Source organism: Eurypyga helias, unplaced genomic scaffold (assembly GCF_000690775.1).
Source record: "Eurypyga helias isolate BGI_N326 unplaced genomic scaffold, ASM69077v1 scaffold47640, whole genome shotgun sequence".
Classification (NCBI taxonomy): domain Eukaryota; kingdom Metazoa; phylum Chordata; class Aves; order Eurypygiformes; family Eurypygidae; genus Eurypyga; species Eurypyga helias.
In genome coordinates, this window is record NW_010228586.1 from 1,209 (window position 1) to 19,258 (window position 18,050).

The window sequence follows — 18,050 nt, forward strand, 5'->3', positions numbered from 1 at the left end:
GGGGCTCCAGCCCTCTGAGCATCTTCGTGGCCTCCTCTGGACTCGCTCCAGCCGGTCTATATCCTTCTGATGTTGTGGGTTTACCACAAACCCAAGATGTAAAAAGAACCCTAAAATTTCTATTCCTATTACTTCCTCCCCACCTCTGCGATAAAGACCTTTCCAACATAATTCAAGCAAAAACCCCTTACGTTAAAGGACAGGGAGCTTTTCTATTTCACTTAAGCATTCCTTGCAATGAAGTACTAAAAATCTGAAGAGGGGATGAAATAGTATAGTGTAACATTGTAGCTGAGCTGTCCTCCACATTTATGCTGCACTAACAGTTCCTGACTCTTGCTGCTACATAATAGTAATTTTTATTATAAAAAAACTAATGCTGAAGTAATAAAGTCTTCCTGTGAAACACACACTGTTAATCATTGCCAATTGTTCACAGAATAAACTGTCAGGAAAAAAATAAAGCTAAGAGATGACACAGACCATGTGAACACAGATGAAATAGAAAAAGCTTCCTGAGAGAAAGCTGGAATATTACTGAGTAATTTTTAGGGAGACAGTGTTACTAGTAACGTAGATGTACTGCATTAAACAATTTATTCCTACAGGCTTGCACTGAAGAACTGACCAACCATGTGAACTTCGCAGTGACTAGGCTAAGGGAAAGAATCACCTAAGACACATTTGCAGTTCAAGACTTTTTTTTTTTAAATTTCATGTGGTTTAGAATTTTAACACTGCAATTTTACCTTACCTTTGGCTCTCTGCACTACAAACAGTTCAAAGGAAACTCATGTGTCCAAATCAATATAGAGTTAAAAATCAGACACACAGAATTTAAGCTAAATGCTTCAGAGAGCTTTAACCTTTCTGCTGAGCTGCTGCTATGCTATTTCAGCACACGTTACCACTTACCTAAAGGTCTGCACCTGAATAGGCTCCTTCTGGTTTTGCCCACGCAACTGGTATATTTCTTTTGATGCTTTCTTTAGCATCTTTTCAGCTGCTTGCTCTTGGTGGTGTTCAAATTTGGTCTGTCTGGTCTGAAAACAATAATGTAACGCTTTAAATGGTCACGCGAATAAATAAAACACAAGAATACACAAGTTAAAATAATGGAGGAGTCAGAGAAATCTGGAACAAAGCTGAGACCAGGAAGGAGGAAGGGATAGGGGGGAAGTTTTTAAGACCTGGTTTTGTCTCTCATCGTCTTATTTGATTTGATTGGTAACTAATTAAAATGATTTTTCTTTCCCAAGTCAAGTCTGTTTTGCCCGTGATCATAATTAGATGAGTGATCCCTCCCTGTCCTTGTCTCGATCCACAAGCCTTTCCTGTCATGTTCTCCTCTCCATCCCACTGGAGCGGAGAGGTGAGTGAGTGAGTGGCTCCGAAGTACCCAGTTGCTGGCAGGGCCTAAACCGCAAAAAGTTGGATCATGCTAATTGTTTGAAGTTCTGTAAAAACAGCTCTTTAGACATCTTGTCACAATCAAGAAATTCTGAAACCAGAAGTTTCTGAACATGTTAAGTGCTCGTCTCCTGTTACCATACCTGCCTTTCTGCTTCCTTCAACAAGTTTCGGAATCGCTCATCCCGAAGGACCCAGTGGGGTAGATCTGTCTGCCCCCTCAGTTGGGCATCTTCCAGACGCTGTCTCAACTCCCTTAACACACATATCTCCTCGTTCAGCTGTCTCTGCCTCGTTCTGGATGCCTGGAGATCCAGCTCCAGGTCTAAGGACGTCCTTGCCATAAGCTCAGCCAACGATGATCTGCAGGACTGCCGAGTTAATAGGATTCAAATAAAATGCACAATATATTACTCTCAACATGGTATATTGGTCTATTTTTAGTTATATAGAGCATACATTTTCTGTACTTACTTCACACAAAAACTCTTTCTTGACACAAAGTTTTGGAGAGATTATTTATATCCCACAGTTAAAGGCTAAATAGCTGTAGGGGTTTTCATAAACCTTTTCAACTAATACTTTGTCCTTCCACAGTCTCCTTTTGGCTTATAAATATTTAACTAATTTAAGTTTATGGACTAAACTTTCATGTTATGATGATAATAAAAGGGATGCAATATGGAAAACTTCTGAGTCATGGTAGTGGAAAATACTGTACTAAGCAAGATTCCCCTTAAAGGGCTGCATTGAACACTGGTTTTAAGACACATTCTGAATCAGAGTGGGAGGTGCAGCTGTTTCCTTGCCGACACCAGCAAGACAGTGACTTCTGCTGACGAGGCTAACTTTATGCAATTTATATACAAGGCATTAACGTCTCACCTGCCCTCCTCTGCCCACTTCTGCAGCACGTGCGGTGGCACGGGGGCAAAAGGAGAGCTTAACCTATTCATTCCCAAATACCTGGGTCTCAGACGCTATGGTCTGCTAGGCTGCATGGGAGGGGCGCTGGATGTTGTACTGCTACATTCACACACACTTCGCTGGGCCTGCACCCTGCATCACAAACTAGATTTTAAAGGTTTAAAGCTTATATCTAAATCAGTACAAATTCAGTCCCTGTTAAAATAAACTGCCACATACTTTTTATCCTCAATAATTATTCACAAATATATTTCACTTTTCTAAGTCTACCTTTAATCTTAAAAGGCCCAAATCAAACCCAAAACACACACCCCTCCCCCAATTACATTACAGAAGCCTTATACCTTTCCTAAAAACATCAGAATGTACCTGTAGACATGTAAAGGTTAGCTATAGAAGTACCAGTGTCGTAGCAACTTGGTGAAAAGTAAAAAGCAGCATTCTAGGTATACCTGCTTATACCGTAGAGTACGCCTCTCCAATGTATTCCGCACGAAAGGGGACTTCCTTGGCAGAGTTGAACTGTCACTGTCACTGCGGTACAGCTGATTACAAGAGAGATTGAAAATACAGTTTGCTTACAAGGTTGTCTACATGAAGAAATCCTGGATTATTTTTTCTTCTTTTTCTTTTGCTCTTGAGTTTTTATTTTTTTTTAAATGCACTGAACTGTCTAGTTTTAAGCAATTGATTATTTTTCAGCTGTAGCTATTTATAACGATTTATATATTAGTGCTCATACTGTGTAATTACAATAATTCAAGAAAACTTCATCAATGTTTTACAGCTAAGATTCATCAAGCATTCTACTAAATATCCAAGACAATGCAACGTAAAAAAGGGGGAGGAGGGAGCTGAAAGCAATATTATTTCTTCCAAAAGCATTTACTGTCATGGGCACAAACAATACAGTCTCCCACGTTTCCCCCAACTCTGATTTTAAGTAAATGCAGATTAAGTGGGGGTGTTTAACCATCTTTTCCTTTTGCACTATCTTTGCTCTGATGTGTTACAGTGATTTACTCACATTAACTATATCATAAACAGATACAGAATCCAGAAATCAGACTGAACAATTTGAAGGGGTCCACAGACGCACTACGTGCAATGTAAATAAGAGAGCAAAAACCAGGAACATCCGTGGTTTAGGAAAAAGCATGAAAGCTAAAAGCCATTACTGCATTTTCAAACTCAAGCTCTCAAAAGCTTATGAAAGAGTACAATTAAAGCTACATGCATTCCAGCAATATTGCAAAATCAATACCTATCTATTGATGTGCAATGCCGTGAGCCACCTGCTTATAAATCTTTTGTCTCTGAACACTGTAACCGGCTAAGGTGAGCTTGAAAACTGTTGTGCTGATTGCCATTACTTCCATCAGGAATCCTAAATTCCTTTCTAATTTTTAAATGAAGCTCAGTTTTAAACTCTTAAAAAGAAAAAGAACCAGGGGACCTCCTCCCCCCTGCAATGTTTATATTCAATGAAAGATTATTCATTAGCATTAAAAAGTAGTTATTCATTAGTATTAAAAGTAGTTAGTATTAAAAAGTAGTATATGTTTCTTATAAATGTAATAAAGTCTTGAGAAGAAACTATCACAAAAAGTACAAAACACGTGTGTGACAGAACCTCCTCACACACACACACACCCTTTTTAAGTGGTACTCACTCTGCAAACGTATTGACTTCGTGCTCCCGGCGAGAAGGTCTGGGAACGAACAATAGTGCTGCTGCGAACAAAAGCAGAACCCCGTGGCCTGCGGCTAGCTCTCTCTTTTGGAAGAATAGCAACTTCTTCAGGAAACAGATCCTCAGTGTTAGTTTCCTTATCCACCTAAAATGTCAATGAAGGAAAAATATTTATTTTTTCCTCGTTTTCTCTCTCTCATCAAGACCAATCAGGCATTTCAACAATACCAGAAGTAAACAATTTGTCATGCCAGTTAGATTCAAAGTTTTAATGAGCACTGAGAACAGAAAAAGAATCACCTCATTTCTAAAAAGTTTTAAAGCTAGGCCATTTGAAACGATAAGATTACCTTTCAGAAACCTTTGTTGGAATAGTAGCAATTATGAGATGCAGTTATACTGTGAATCATCGCTGCAGAGCACAAAGACTGCATTCAGCATTGGCAACTGGGCATTAACCAAGCTACCACCTGATCTCCAGCCTCAGCAGAAGAAAACTGAGTCACCTTTCAATAAGCAAGGTGACTCTGAAGCAATCAGCCACCTTTAAACTGGAGGAATTCAAATGAAGAGACTTAACCAAAGGGAACTGAAAGACTTGAAAAAAATGATACAAGAACACTAAAATACTTGGAAATACAGAGAACGTGTTAGTCCAGCAACGACTAAACTCAACAGGAGGTCTGATCTTCCCTAAAGGCAACACAAATGGCTTATGTTCATCTACCTCAAGGGAAGCGTGCTGATTTCAGCTTGTTTTAAGATTATTTCCAGTGTCTCATATCTCAAATACAGAAGATTTTAAATACATCAGTTTCAACATAATTGTTCTGAAAATTTCAGCTGCATTTCTTGTAAGACATTAAGCTTCTTTCTTCACAATTCCTTCAACAATTCTTACTTCTAAGAGCACTGGAATTTGATCATAATCTTTTCTGTTTCAGGTCAACACAGACATTGATATGAGTGCATATTTAGAGATTAGATAAAGGCCACAGTAAAAATAGCTTCATATAAATAAATAGCTTTCATATAAAGAACTAATTCTGTCCAGAACAAAATAGCAAGCGAACAAAAACCCCAGCCCTAAAGAGGGCATTTTTAACAACTCAGAAGGCACAGGGCTGCCACGAAGGTGGTGTAGGGCTGTTACCGTCATTTCTCTCCTGATGCACTCAGACTCAAACTCAACAAGCAGCAGTAACACATGCTGCGTGCACCAGGCAGCATGGCAGTTTCCGTACCACAGTGGCTTCTCTCATTACCTTGAGAGGTGGAGGCTGCATTTTTCCAGAACTGTACTGGCCTGCTTGCGTTGCAAACATGTGTCCAGCTAATGAATCCCCGCAAAACGGCTCTGGATAAGGAGGACTAGTCTGGGTGCAATTACTGCATCCACTGTCAACAGACTCTGCTTGCCAACTCCTAAAGTCAGAACATCACAAAAATTTTGTAGGTATTAAAAAAAGTCATGCAATTATGTGTCATGTTTATATATTTCACTATCCAGGTCAGTTTATCATTTTAGGTTATTATTTCTCCAACAAAGCTACAGAATTTTCAAAAGGAGCACATACCCCGTTTGCATTTCTGCAGATGCAGACAAGTAAATACATTTCCTGTTAAAAAGAGAATCACCCTCCCTAATTTTCTTAAATTAAAGCCTATGTTCTGGTTTTTATAAAAATACTAAGAAAACTATAACAAAAGGAACAATGCAACACATGTAAGAAACCAGGAGTATTATTAATGATGAAATAGCATTGTAATAAACCCTGAAATAGTAAGAGCTGTGTTGCATGCTCACTGCGTAAGCACTGCAATACCTGAGACGTTTGCCTGCGTTGCCACAAATTATTTTTTTAGTACAGTGCTGTTGCAAACCCATTATAGTTGCCTCCCTAGCAAAGTTTCTGTTTTCCCACTCCCCAAATTCCAAGTCATCTAAACTCATCCAGCTATTCAAATAAGGTTTTCTCCTGTTTGCACATCATCACACAACAGAATTTTGTACTCGTAACACTCTCAGGGAGCAGACCTCAGAACAAGGACCTGATGCTTCTGCTGTATTTCACAATATACCCACAGGGTAAATATCACTTGGCTGTTTGATGAAGTATTTAAACTACCATTTTTACCTTTCTGATACAGCTTCTGCCTGATCTTCCTTCCTTTCCATCTCCAGGATTTCCTCCTCTGTGTACTCCAGTTTCACTCTCTCTTCAGCCAACTCTCGCTCAACTGCTTCCAGCTGGGCGGTGGTCCTAGCTAACAGGGCTGTCACTGCATCCTGAAAGGCAAACTTGGCTTCAAATAAAAGCATCTGAACAAGCCACTGTGTTTAATGTATAGTATTCAGAGAAACACAAAATACCAACATAGCCTTTGTACGTTCCTTAAAAACCAACCAAACAAAAAGCCACACATACCTATTCTTAATCCTAATGACCAAAAAGTATGTTGTGTTCCATGAATGTAAGTTCTCACGGAGACTACCTCACTGTGGAGCATCATCCAGCATGTGAGGCCAGAAGAGACCTCTGGAGTCACCTAGTGCGATGTCCTGCCCAGAGCAAGGACAGCTTCACAGCCACATCAGGTTGCCCAGGGCCCAGTCAAGAGCTGAAACATCCCCAAGGGTGGAAACTGCACAGTCTTCCTTGACAACATCTTGAAGTGCAGTGGCAGGAATTTTTAATGAGTTTTGGTCAGCTGGAAGCGTGTACACAAACACACACCGAGTACTATTCCAAGCACCTCTCCAGACATCATCTAGCCTGTAATTATTCTTTTAAAATCCAGCTGTTGCCACAAGAGCTAAATTAAGGTATTGCCTTCTGGGCACCTCATAACCAAAATGCACCCAAGATAAAATTACCACCAACCACCCAGCAGATCAAATAAAGTAAACAAATCACTTTCTCAGAGCCATACTGTTTTAACTGTAGTTACATTTCCAGAAGACCGGGGAATGTTTTCTTCACACTGGTTTTTGTTCTTGGCTCTCTGGGGGTCTGAACCAGTGAAGATCTGAACTGAATACCAGTGAAGCTGCATTTCACCAGAATTCTCTGCATCAGTCAGGTTTATCTGAGCAATGCCCTGTAAACAACAAAAAGCATTGACCACAATAACACACACTGCATGACAGACACCTCCTTCAAGGAGTATTTTGCTTAAAATGTAAAAACACCACTTTATGACTAATAGTGTCTCTTTAAAAGTGGCAGTTTTCTACTTTGGGTTATGATGTTTGAGACACTGAATTTCTTGCCTCTTGGTTACTACCAGAAAGGATCAGAATAGATATTCTATCCTTTTAAGTTGGAAAATAAAATGCATATGACTGATGCAGGTGTGACTGCTGCAGTTGGTAACTTTTAATATTTTATGAACCTGTTTCATTTTGAGAGAACTATATTCCAAGATAGAATTCTGTTCTCTGGTCCTAAGAAGCATCTTGTAAAAGGAGAAAAAAATGTTGTGTAAAACATTTTTTTTCCCCCCTGCCTATTTATATCACACGGTAGTCAAATGGTCATAAAGCTATTTTTTCACTTTCCAAGCCACTCTTACATCTCCCAGACTCAGGCAAACACTGGTTTAATGGAGGCTTCCCACTAAAAGTATTCCCAACTTTAATGTAGCCCTACTCCATCAGACAGCGCTCACATAAGAAATTTGAGTGGTGTTGACCTAAATGAAAAACATCTGTGAGCAAATCCATGTCTTTTTTTCTTTAAAGTCAGTTCACTAGATGGACCTAGCGAAGATTTTATATTAGCTAACCTTTAATTACTGCTTTTGGCTTTATCTGGCTCTCTCTACAACCTCTGCATTTCCATGACCACAGGCTAAGAACGTTTTCATTTATATCACTGGAAAAATAATGTTAAAATGTTTTAAATCTCTCACAAGACAGATAGCTGGTTGCAGTGATTCCAATTGTAAAGGCAGTATAAACTGCATTCAACTTTAAGTAGGTAAAGAAAGAGCTAATTATAAAATAATAATTTATTTTTTAAAAATTGTATTGTTTTTCCAAGATTAATGTCCCCTGGGGCTCCGTTTATAAACAGGTGTATGAAGGACGATGAAGAAAAGTTTTCCAGGCTAACAAAAGAATGTCACACCAGAATACGACATGTTACTGAGAAAGCCATTCGATGTCAGTATATTGGATGCTACAGAGATACCTTTTACCTATAAAAGAATAGTTGCTCGGTCAGAGCTGTAAAAGATCAGAAACAAGGAGTGAAACAACAATGCCATGTGATTGCAAGAAAGGCAGTCACATTTCTTTGATGGTTGAAGATGAGCTATATATGCTAATCATTGAAAATAACTCCCTTATCTCAACATTGATGAGGCCACTAGGGAAGTCGTAAGTCAGCTTAAGGAAGCACTGTTCCAGAAAGCTGTAGGAGAACAGCAAAAGATCTTTCAGCAATGCAGGGCATACGAGTAAAAAGTTGAGGGAATGGAAAGACCATCCCACATGCTTAGCAGATTTACTTCACTATGTAAATGAAGTTTACAGCCAGGGGGTTTTTGGTGTGTGGTTTTGGTGGGTTTGGTTTTGTTTGTTCCCCCCGCCCCCCCCTTTCCCTGTTATGTACAAGCATTCAAGCATTAACTCAGGATAAACTCCAGCCTGGCTTCTGCATTAAGGAAAATATTAAACTGGGATAATCAAATTGAAAAAAAAGCAGTCATCAAGAATTTCACAAATATACAGATGATTATGTGGATGAAAAAACTGTAATCTCAGTGGAAAAGATTTTGAAAGACAATTCAGAGGCCATGACAGCAGTTCCAGAGAGATATATCAAATGATTTCTCCATTTGAGAAAATGCTTATTTTCAATTTGTAGCAAAAGAGAGCAATGATCATAATGTTTAAACACATACTTCAATGACCTATGTTAAGAAACCAAGGCATTGTTTCTCTTTTTGGGTATCAACGTTAACTTAACCTGAAGTATGTTACCAATTACTTGTAGAGAAAAACACTTCTGACAAAACTACACTAAGACTATGAAAGAAAAAATTCCTACCAACATAACCTGAAGACCTAGCTTTTTTTTTTTGGCGTAACAGAAACCTGCCAGGCCCGCCAGCAGCCTGCAACAAAGTTAAGAGTGACAGAGCAGTAATGGTCTTCGCCCACTGTTACATAGCAACAAGGGGGTTGTATTTGTTGTGGTTTTACTAGGAAGCTATTTCAGTGATACTGACTCATCACACACAAGTTACAGCGCCACGCGGAACGAAGTCCTGAGCGCACTGTAGCCTAAAAGCTGTCAGATGAAGTCTTTGGGAAAAGTCTAATTTTTACAGAGGGCATTACCCCTTGCAACAAAATTTAGCAATGGCACATTTTTCAGCTTTCCCCAAAGCAGATATTTGTAAAAAATACATTAAATATATGAAAAATTAACTCCTTATTTACTAAATCCCATAGCAATGAATGTAAATGTTGTATCAATTTTCAACACGCCTCTGTAACATTCCCTTCAACCCTGCTTAAAATGCTCCAATTCTCAAACTCTGCTAGTTTTGATAATTATTTCCAAGATTTCTTGTAATAAAATGCACATATTTCAACTTTTTTTAAAAATCCCACCTTTTTTATTAACAGAAGCATATGTATGTGTATATGAACAAACATAACACATTAACATATAACTATGGAAAACCAAAGTCTTCACGTTCTCTTTTTAATCTTAAAAATTATTCCTTGAGTAATTTTAGTTTCCCTTATCACAGGGCTTTTAAGAAAAAGAACCACTTACCAATAGTTCTTCTTGTTGCTGATGGTCAACTGAACAGATATACAGCTGCAGTGATTTTAATTTCAAAACACTTGAATGTACGGGGATTCGGAAAACTTCATTAAATATTAACGGAGTTTGGAATTCCAGAGCTCTAGAGCAGTAAGTGGTCGGTGTGCCTGACTCAAGTGGTGGCAAATAAACTCTCACATGACTGGGAACAGCAAAAATAGACAAATAGCACAATTCAGAGAAAGCAACCTATTTTCCTTTTCTCAAAATCAAGCCAAGCAAAAACATCAGTGTAACTTCTCCATTAAGAATCTGCTCTGGGATCTCCTCATTACAGGAATTTCCTATGTATTCTTAACACAGAACTGCAAAGCTGATTTGGAAAGCTACATTTTTCTAACTAAATTTTTTTTTTAACCTTGCTGCTTAAGCAGAGGCACCAAGTGGCACTTCAGATGCCCTGAGGTATCCAAGGCATGTACATGGGGCTAGCATATATGACATAGGATCTATGGGAGAGCTACAGCCCTCCTGAGCAGCAGCAGCTGGAGGCCAGGTGCTGTGCTATTTCAAATGGACACACACGCCTATGTTTAGGCAACTGAATTGCCCCCTAAGTGTCACTGATCCATTTCTTCCTTCCACCCACTAAGCATACCGCCCCGCCTCACCCCTTAAGAAACTCAGCACGAGGGGGGCAACGGGAAGCCTACAATCATTGCATCCATCTGCCATCTTAAAAACCAAATCTAAGTATCTGGCACCATGGCATTTCAGACTCCAAGCCAAAATCAAAATCCACAACCATCTCCATTGGACAGAATGCAGCAGATCATCTTAGAGAAGTGTTTGTGTTCTCCCTGTCCAGACTGCTTGTCCAAGCCCTGTAGTATCCTACGTTTTGCCATACTTTCCCTTGTGCCAGAAAACAGCTTCACGCAACTGTGTTGTGAGCCAGATTAGAAAACTTATTTGGGTTAAAAAGCTAAACGAGCAAAACCAAACCCCAGGCCACTGAGGCTCAGAGGCCCACTACACAGCTGCAGGAACTCTTACGCCCCCACCAGAGAGGGGTAGACACCGACAGGCATATAAACGGTTAGAGGACAGTTGGAAGAGCTCACTGTGGCAGAACAGCAGTGCATGAGTGTGGAGCATCAGTCAGTGAAACAACTTTACATGCTGTAAAAAGGGAGCCATCCAACTCCTCTGGCTCACTGGCTGCTGCACGTAACCTCCTCCCCACTGCCTCCAGCTACTGTTTCTACAGTTGTAGTAAAACAACTGTACATACTACAACAGATGTACAGAGGAATTCATTAAACTGGATAAAAGCTTTCTCTGGTTCTGGTAAGATAAACTTCTTTTTTGACCAGCCAAACCAATGATTAACCCTGCAGTCATGCAATTTCTTGATTCCAGCCAAATAGTTAACTGAGAAGGATGGGGAACAGAACTGCCTTTTTGAGAGTCACTCTGATGCACACTGCCTTAATGACAATGACCAACAAACCCTCTGGAGTAATTCTTTTTTCTCTTAGGGACTATTTTCTTCAGATGATGCCTATTTCTTTTTCTAATCACAGGGCAACGTGGCTGAGTACTACCCAATACTCACATTTTTCCCTATCGCATGCCCTTGCACTCAGATTGAAAACAACGCGAAAGACCAAAACTCATGCGTTGACCTACAGGAAGCATTTCCACCAGAGGTTTGCAGGGTTAGCAAGATCAAGCGTTCTCAACAAAGATCAAACCATTCAGAGAGCTGTATGTCAATTTAACAGCTCCCACAGAATGACTGGTTTTACAGTACGATGTTATCGCACCTTCATTTTCCAGTTTTCAAACCACCTCTCCCAGAGATGAAGATCATCAATTTTCACCAGTCAAATGTCTTCAAAATACGTTGATACATAGCACTAGATAAGACTGTTTTATAGCAAGACTGCCATTATTTAAGAGATGTTTAGTGTAATGAACTAAGCAATGTTCTATACAAGACAATATGGAATTTGAAAAACTGGCACAGGACACCAGGTTAAAAAATGCAATTGTTTGTACTGATTCCCAGCTGATAATTTGTGTTAAAATTATCTTCATAGTGTTTCAGAGATATTCAAGGACAGCTGTAATGGCCACAGAAGTCTGCAGACGTCCTGATTGTTTTTTGTTGTTCTTGTTTGTGTGTTGTTTTGTTGGGGGTTTTTTGTTTTTGTTTGGGTTTGGTGGGTTTTTGTTTTTAAGATAAGGGGGAAGATATCTCTCTTCCTGATTAATATAGGTGTGACCATAGGAATTTGAGAAAATTATACTAAGCTTATTCAGGGATACACCACAGATGAGCTGTAGAGAAGCTGTGGAATACTGCAAATAACGCAGACACTTTCAGAAGGCATGGGGTGATGGAAGCAGGACTTTGATGGTTTTGAACAAAGTTTCCCATGCGTAAGGAACGCATAAAAACACGGGTCATTAGAGACTATGCTTGTTACCTGAGCATTATGAGAGAGGTCCTAGAAAAGGGACACTTCGTGTCCACAAAATTAACCCTTTCCCCATGTAAGCTAAGACATAACATCTTCTCCAGAAATGGCTTAATTAAATCATAGAATCATAGAATGGTTAGGGTTGGAAGGGACCTTAAAGACCATCTAGTTCCAACCCCCCTGCCATGGGCAGGGACACCTTGCACTAGACCAGGTTGCTCAAAGCCTCATCCAGCCTGGCCCTGAAGATTTATGGTATTGTGGCACAAAACAAGCAATAATTGGACTTTGGGTGAAATTTAAGCTTACATTTTGCAGTTTTCTTTAACAACTAGACTAGTGAAGTTCTTCAGCTGTAACACATGGACTAACAGACATTCGCTTCCACTGTCGTGCCTGGAAAATAGATTTCCTAAGTTAGTCACCAAGCATCAATATTTTGTTTAAGAGACAGAGATGAAAGACTAAAAAGATTTAAAGAACGTAAAAAGCATATTCTGCTGTTTAAATAAATATCTTACACAAATCAGTTCGAATCAAAAGCAATTACAGATATCACACTCTGATAAGAGAACATTTTTTAATATTAGCTACAGTAACAAAGTTATCAGAACTAAAAGAAGTAAACATTATTCAATTCAAAGAGATTAATATTCCCTGCTGTGGTTCTTGATTGTTAACAGGTTTTATAAGATAAACTCCTTGGTTTAAACAGTTACAGGGTATGCATAAATGTGTGAGTGCATGCGTGTGTAACAACATATCAGTTACATTAGAAAAATCAGTCTGTGGTATTTTCATGGGTCAATGAAAATAAACAAAAAACTCTACTCTTTCACATCAGCATGACTTTTGAAATGGAACTAACAAACCTGGCTGAAATTTGAAAACTCCCAGCCTTGGGAATTAATTTTCCAAGGGGTAGAGATGATTCTGGAGGGGTGTCTAAGATAAAACATCCTGCCTTGCAGTGCTATAATCTGCCTTTGCCCAAGCTATTCCCACTACTAACAATGCCCCAAGCACAGAATTTCAAAGCTGTATTTGGGTCTCTTCACTTATGCCTTTCCTAAGGTAATCCTCCCTTATCTGGCATAAAAAGATCTCACAGAGACATATCCCTATATCCATACACACACTAATGGCCCAGACAATGAAAATAAATGCTACTGAAAGAAGCAATGAAGGCCTTTCATTGGCCAGAATTAAAAGCACACTTTGGCTTTCAGCTCAGAAACTTCTTACAATTGAACCACAGTGGATAGTTTTATTAAAAAGTTAGAAACTAAACCCAAGAAAACTAGTGAGCAAATCCTGCTGAGTTGACAGGAAGAAAGAGGAGTAACACTACTCACAGAAATCCAACATGTATTTGTGGTTCTTCATTACTGGCAGCATCCCCATAACCAGGCTCTTCCAGATCTTCATTCCTGCAAGAACAGAGTTCTGTAAACTACATACTGACCTAAGGTGTTAAAACATAATAAAATAAACATACATTTTGTGATTTGTGGATATAAGCAATTGTTTAGTAATACAAGAGGGACTGGTAATATAGAAGGAACCGAGATACCTATTTAAAAGCACACAGAAGGAGTAATTCACAATTTAAAAAATTGAGGTTTTAGAATACCTCTTTGAACACTTGTATTTTTTTAAAATACTTATTCTGCCTTCCATTTCTCTTTAGCATTCTCACAACCTTATCTTCTTCCCAGTTACTGGTTACTGTGTCAAAACAACTGCATAAAGTAGCCACATCTTCAACCATCCTTCAATCACTTGGTCAACCTACACATTTTTAGATTTTCAGCAGTTCATATATTTCGTCCTTGCAGTTATACTTTCATCACATGCTACGCAGAATTGTAAGTCACACAGTGTAATTTTATTTTGTTATAGATGGTTGAAATAAAATTACTAATTTATGACTAATAAGCCAAGAAAACTTTCAAGGGAATCTTTCAAGCAAGAAGTTTATGGTGTTAAACTGTTAGAGACAATAAAGTGAAAGGGATCTGGCACTTGTGAAGATGACAGTGGAACTGCACGTAAAAAGCATTTTTCCTTTAAAACACGCAACCTAATATTCTTACGTTACTAAGGATTAGCAATTTTGAAAGCGTATTCCGAAATTTACAATGAATTCTTTTGAACCACGTGGTAGAACAGGAATATTTCCAGCTTACTACGCATTTATACACCTGACCTTTTGCTTAAAGCTTCAAACACGCCACTGTCACTAGCCAGTGAATGATCTGAGAGACATGCTGAAACTCGCCTGGCTCTCCTCTCCGATCTTCGACCACTGTCTCCTCGCAGAGTTACAGCTGTCATGGAGAAAAAAGCAAAGGCAACATCAGCTCAAAGCAATCCATTACAAATGAAACAAGAATCATTGATTGTATCAAAACCAGTGGCAAAACAGTTGGCACAAACACAGTTCATTGTTTTTTCATCTAATTTGAAGTTAAAAATCTAGAATACAATTGACCGGAGATTTTCTATGGGAGAATTAAGGAAGGAAGTTTGTGGGTAATTTCTCTATTACAAGACCAAGTATAAACCGATTGCATTGTTACTGCAGTGCTTTTCTGGTGGAATAAACCCTCCTGGAGGAAGACTTACATTCATTCAGCATATGTACACATGATATCCTAAACTTTGAAGATTTACGTACTGAATATACAATAGGTTGAAAACAAACAGAGAGACTAATTCTTTTGAGAAGTTATCTGGTAACACAAGTGAGGTTTTGTTCTCATTTGTTTCCTAATACAAAGTCTCAAAGCATACTGTTTATACCATCACATAATAGCAGCTTTTATTTACAGTCTGAGAGGCATTATCAAAAAGAAACAGCACTTTCCAACTCACTCAGACTGCTGTTTTTTCAAATTCTTGGTGAATGGCTTGGAAAACTGACTGGGGGAGCAGGAAGCAATATTCAACCCTCTCTTCCATCCTTCCCCAAATCACCAGCAACACCATAAATAGCGATTCAGCAACCATTTTCATGTTGTAAGCGTATCAACAAAAGTGAGGTTATATACCAGGTTTTGCACAGGCAAGCAGATATAACAGCTACCAACCCTTGAGGGTCGGTGCACAGTGGTAACACTCAAGAATTGCATATGTAAGCTTTTGATACTTCAATGACAGCTCCTAACTCGAGTTTGTTTTCTTCTGCATCCATCAAAGAGAATCATTACAGATTACAGAATCATTACAGAGTAGCGGAAGTGCAGTTTCTTCACTGCACAGTGAAGAACTCTTGCCAACCTCCCCCCCTTTTGCTTAAGGGTCAATGACTGTCCTCAATGCAGAAAAGCAATGGCAAAGAGGTGCCACTTCAGAGGCAGGGTAACTTACTCGCTTCTACCCATGCTCAGGAACTTAAAACAGGCAGCATGGAAGCACTGCCGGTTTCAGCAGACAGCATTTGGAGTGACAGCAGCACAGAACACATCACACAGGAGGCAAGCACCAGCTGACATTTACTGCTTACCACCCCTGACTAAGGATGAAACAGGCCTTACTCAAAGTCACAACTTGTTAAGTACCTCTTACATATTATCTTAAGGTATCAAAAATAAAATGCTGGTACCTCATCATGAAGTTTCCTTCAGCAGATAGCCAGCCCACAGCCTGAGCTCCCTCTGAAGAGCCCAGCTGAGGTACAGTGCGTCACCCCTCTGCATGGGGGTTCATCTCACCTCCCACCCAAGCACAACCAGGACAGGATGTCAGGCCTTGAAGCTTGATAAAACCCTCCCAAATTAATACAACCACTAAGGTTAAGGTTAGCTTTAACACACCATGGGACTGGCAGACAGGATGCACTGAGCATGGCAGTCCTGTGCCAGCCCAAAGTAAGTTCCTTTTATCACAGCACCCAGAGCACAAAATCCCAAAAGATGTTCCAAAAATCACAGGGTCCTGTTTGGAGCTAGAAATCCCATAGATCAGCAGGGCAAATTCTCTGTGCTTTTGGATCCATAAGCAGAACTATAGACCTCCCCTCCAAATTCAATGAAGGATTTGGCCATCTTCAGCTATGGTGAAAATTTATCTGCTGACCAGAACATCCCAATCTGCATTTGTGTCGGGAGAAAGAGCCACCCTTTCACCCCACCCCACCAGTTACAGCATCCCACTCTTACCGTACACCACACATCATGTGGTGTTACTCATGTCATCCTCACCACAAATGTGAGCCAGGTTCAAGCTAGCTCACAGAGAGCAACCACGCTCTCCTCCCTCACCAGCATGGTGAGGCACTGGAAGAGGTTGCCCCGAGATGTTGTGGATGCCCCATCCCTGGAAGTGTTCAAGGCCAGGCTGGATGAGGCTTCGAGCAACCTGGTCTAGTGGAAGGTGTCCCTGCCCATGGCAGGGGGGTTGGAACTAGATGGTCTTTAAGGTCCCTCCCAACCCAAACCATTCTGATTCTAGATCACTAGTACAAAGTGGTGGGTTTGATTGGGTTTTTTTCTTTTTTCTATGAACTTTGAATTTGGTGAGCCCACCTCTGAGCTCTGTCCCTGGTTATTTATGCAGAATCAAAACAAGCACTCTGTAGACACACCCTTTAATATGAAAGTTTCCCAATAATTTTATATCACTGGATGAATGCTGAACTTCACCAAAGCATATGCATTTTGGATGAAAGTGCTTCTATAATTTCTATACTAATTTTAACAAGTTACACTAGGATGACTGCTTCCTGGAAATAAGCCCTTGGCTCCCCCTGCTAAGCGAACACTATTGATGTAGTGGACGAAAGACCTCATGGCCTCTCTCCTTTAGAGGTTCATGTTCCCAGTTTGTCTGTATAGAAAAATTGGTTTGAAGCACCAATGTAATGTCATGAAAGATTGACACATTATAGCAATGTTGTAACTTGACAATGATTTGTTCACTGCCTGTAGGCCATGGAAACATGTGATAACTTCTGGACAATCCCACAGAATTTGGGAGAGATGCAAACATCAAAACATGCCCTTAACTAGGGGGGAGGGGGGCGGGGAGAAAAGTCAGCTGGAAAAATTGGTCAGGAAGAAAAAACCATCAGATTTTGATTTAAATAGAACAAGTTTTAACACAGGTTACAGACCTTCCCATGCTGGAAGCTAAAGAATTGTTTAAAAATCAAGTTTCCAAGAGAGACAATTACCTTTAGTTTTCTTATTTAAATAACAAAACCAGTGAACAATATCTAGGAATTTCCAGAAATACTGAGTGCCAGTGCTTGATAAACATAAGATAGCCCTGATTAAAAGAATATTCTCGGGTGCATTAGTAGAAAAAGTGAACTTCAAAGGAAATGTTGTTGCCCAGGTTTTCATTAGATAAAAAAAATACATAAATGAATCTAAAGCATGTCTCAAACTTAGGAGACTATAAATACTACATATCAGCTCAAAATGCAATAATAAGAGTCAAACAGTCTCATAAAAGCTAACTCAGAGACACAAACAGACTTTACCTACCACGATGCTGCCAGGCATTACTACGATATAATAAAACTGAAGCTCGCAGAACACTTTTCCAGGAATTTAACTACAGCCACAAATATGTTGCTTAGTTGGCACTGCAAAGATTTGGGTATGCCATAATGATTAAACAGATATAGCACAATATCAAACAAAACCAAATGTAGCACATCTCTTTCTTCACATGCAACTCAAAAAAAAAAACCAAACCCACCACCAAAAAACCAAAACCAACCCAAACCACCAAACA

General features: G+C 39.5%; 1 protein-coding gene across 1 annotated transcript in view; it reads right to left on the minus strand.

Moving 5' to 3' along the window:
* Positions 1 to 14,642, minus strand: part of LOC104515660 (protein WWC3-like) — a 15,809-nt gene extending 1,167 nt beyond the window's left edge. The window contains exons 1-11 of the mRNA XM_010159722.1: positions 14,515 to 14,642; positions 13,661 to 13,735; positions 12,615 to 12,701; positions 9,826 to 10,018; positions 6,965 to 7,132; positions 6,169 to 6,320; positions 5,296 to 5,455; positions 4,011 to 4,175; positions 2,790 to 2,882; positions 1,554 to 1,781; positions 916 to 1,043 (exon numbers count right to left, since the gene is read on the minus strand). Coding sequence (XP_010158024.1) covers positions 916 to 1,043; positions 1,554 to 1,781; positions 2,790 to 2,882; positions 4,011 to 4,175; positions 5,296 to 5,455; positions 6,169 to 6,320; positions 6,965 to 7,132; positions 9,826 to 10,018; positions 12,615 to 12,701; positions 13,661 to 13,735; positions 14,515 to 14,642 — 1,577 coding nt within the window. The remainder of the gene's footprint in view (positions 1 to 915; positions 1,044 to 1,553; positions 1,782 to 2,789; positions 2,883 to 4,010; positions 4,176 to 5,295; positions 5,456 to 6,168; positions 6,321 to 6,964; positions 7,133 to 9,825; positions 10,019 to 12,614; positions 12,702 to 13,660; positions 13,736 to 14,514) is intronic.
* Positions 14,643 to 18,050: the final 3,408 nt, after the last annotated feature.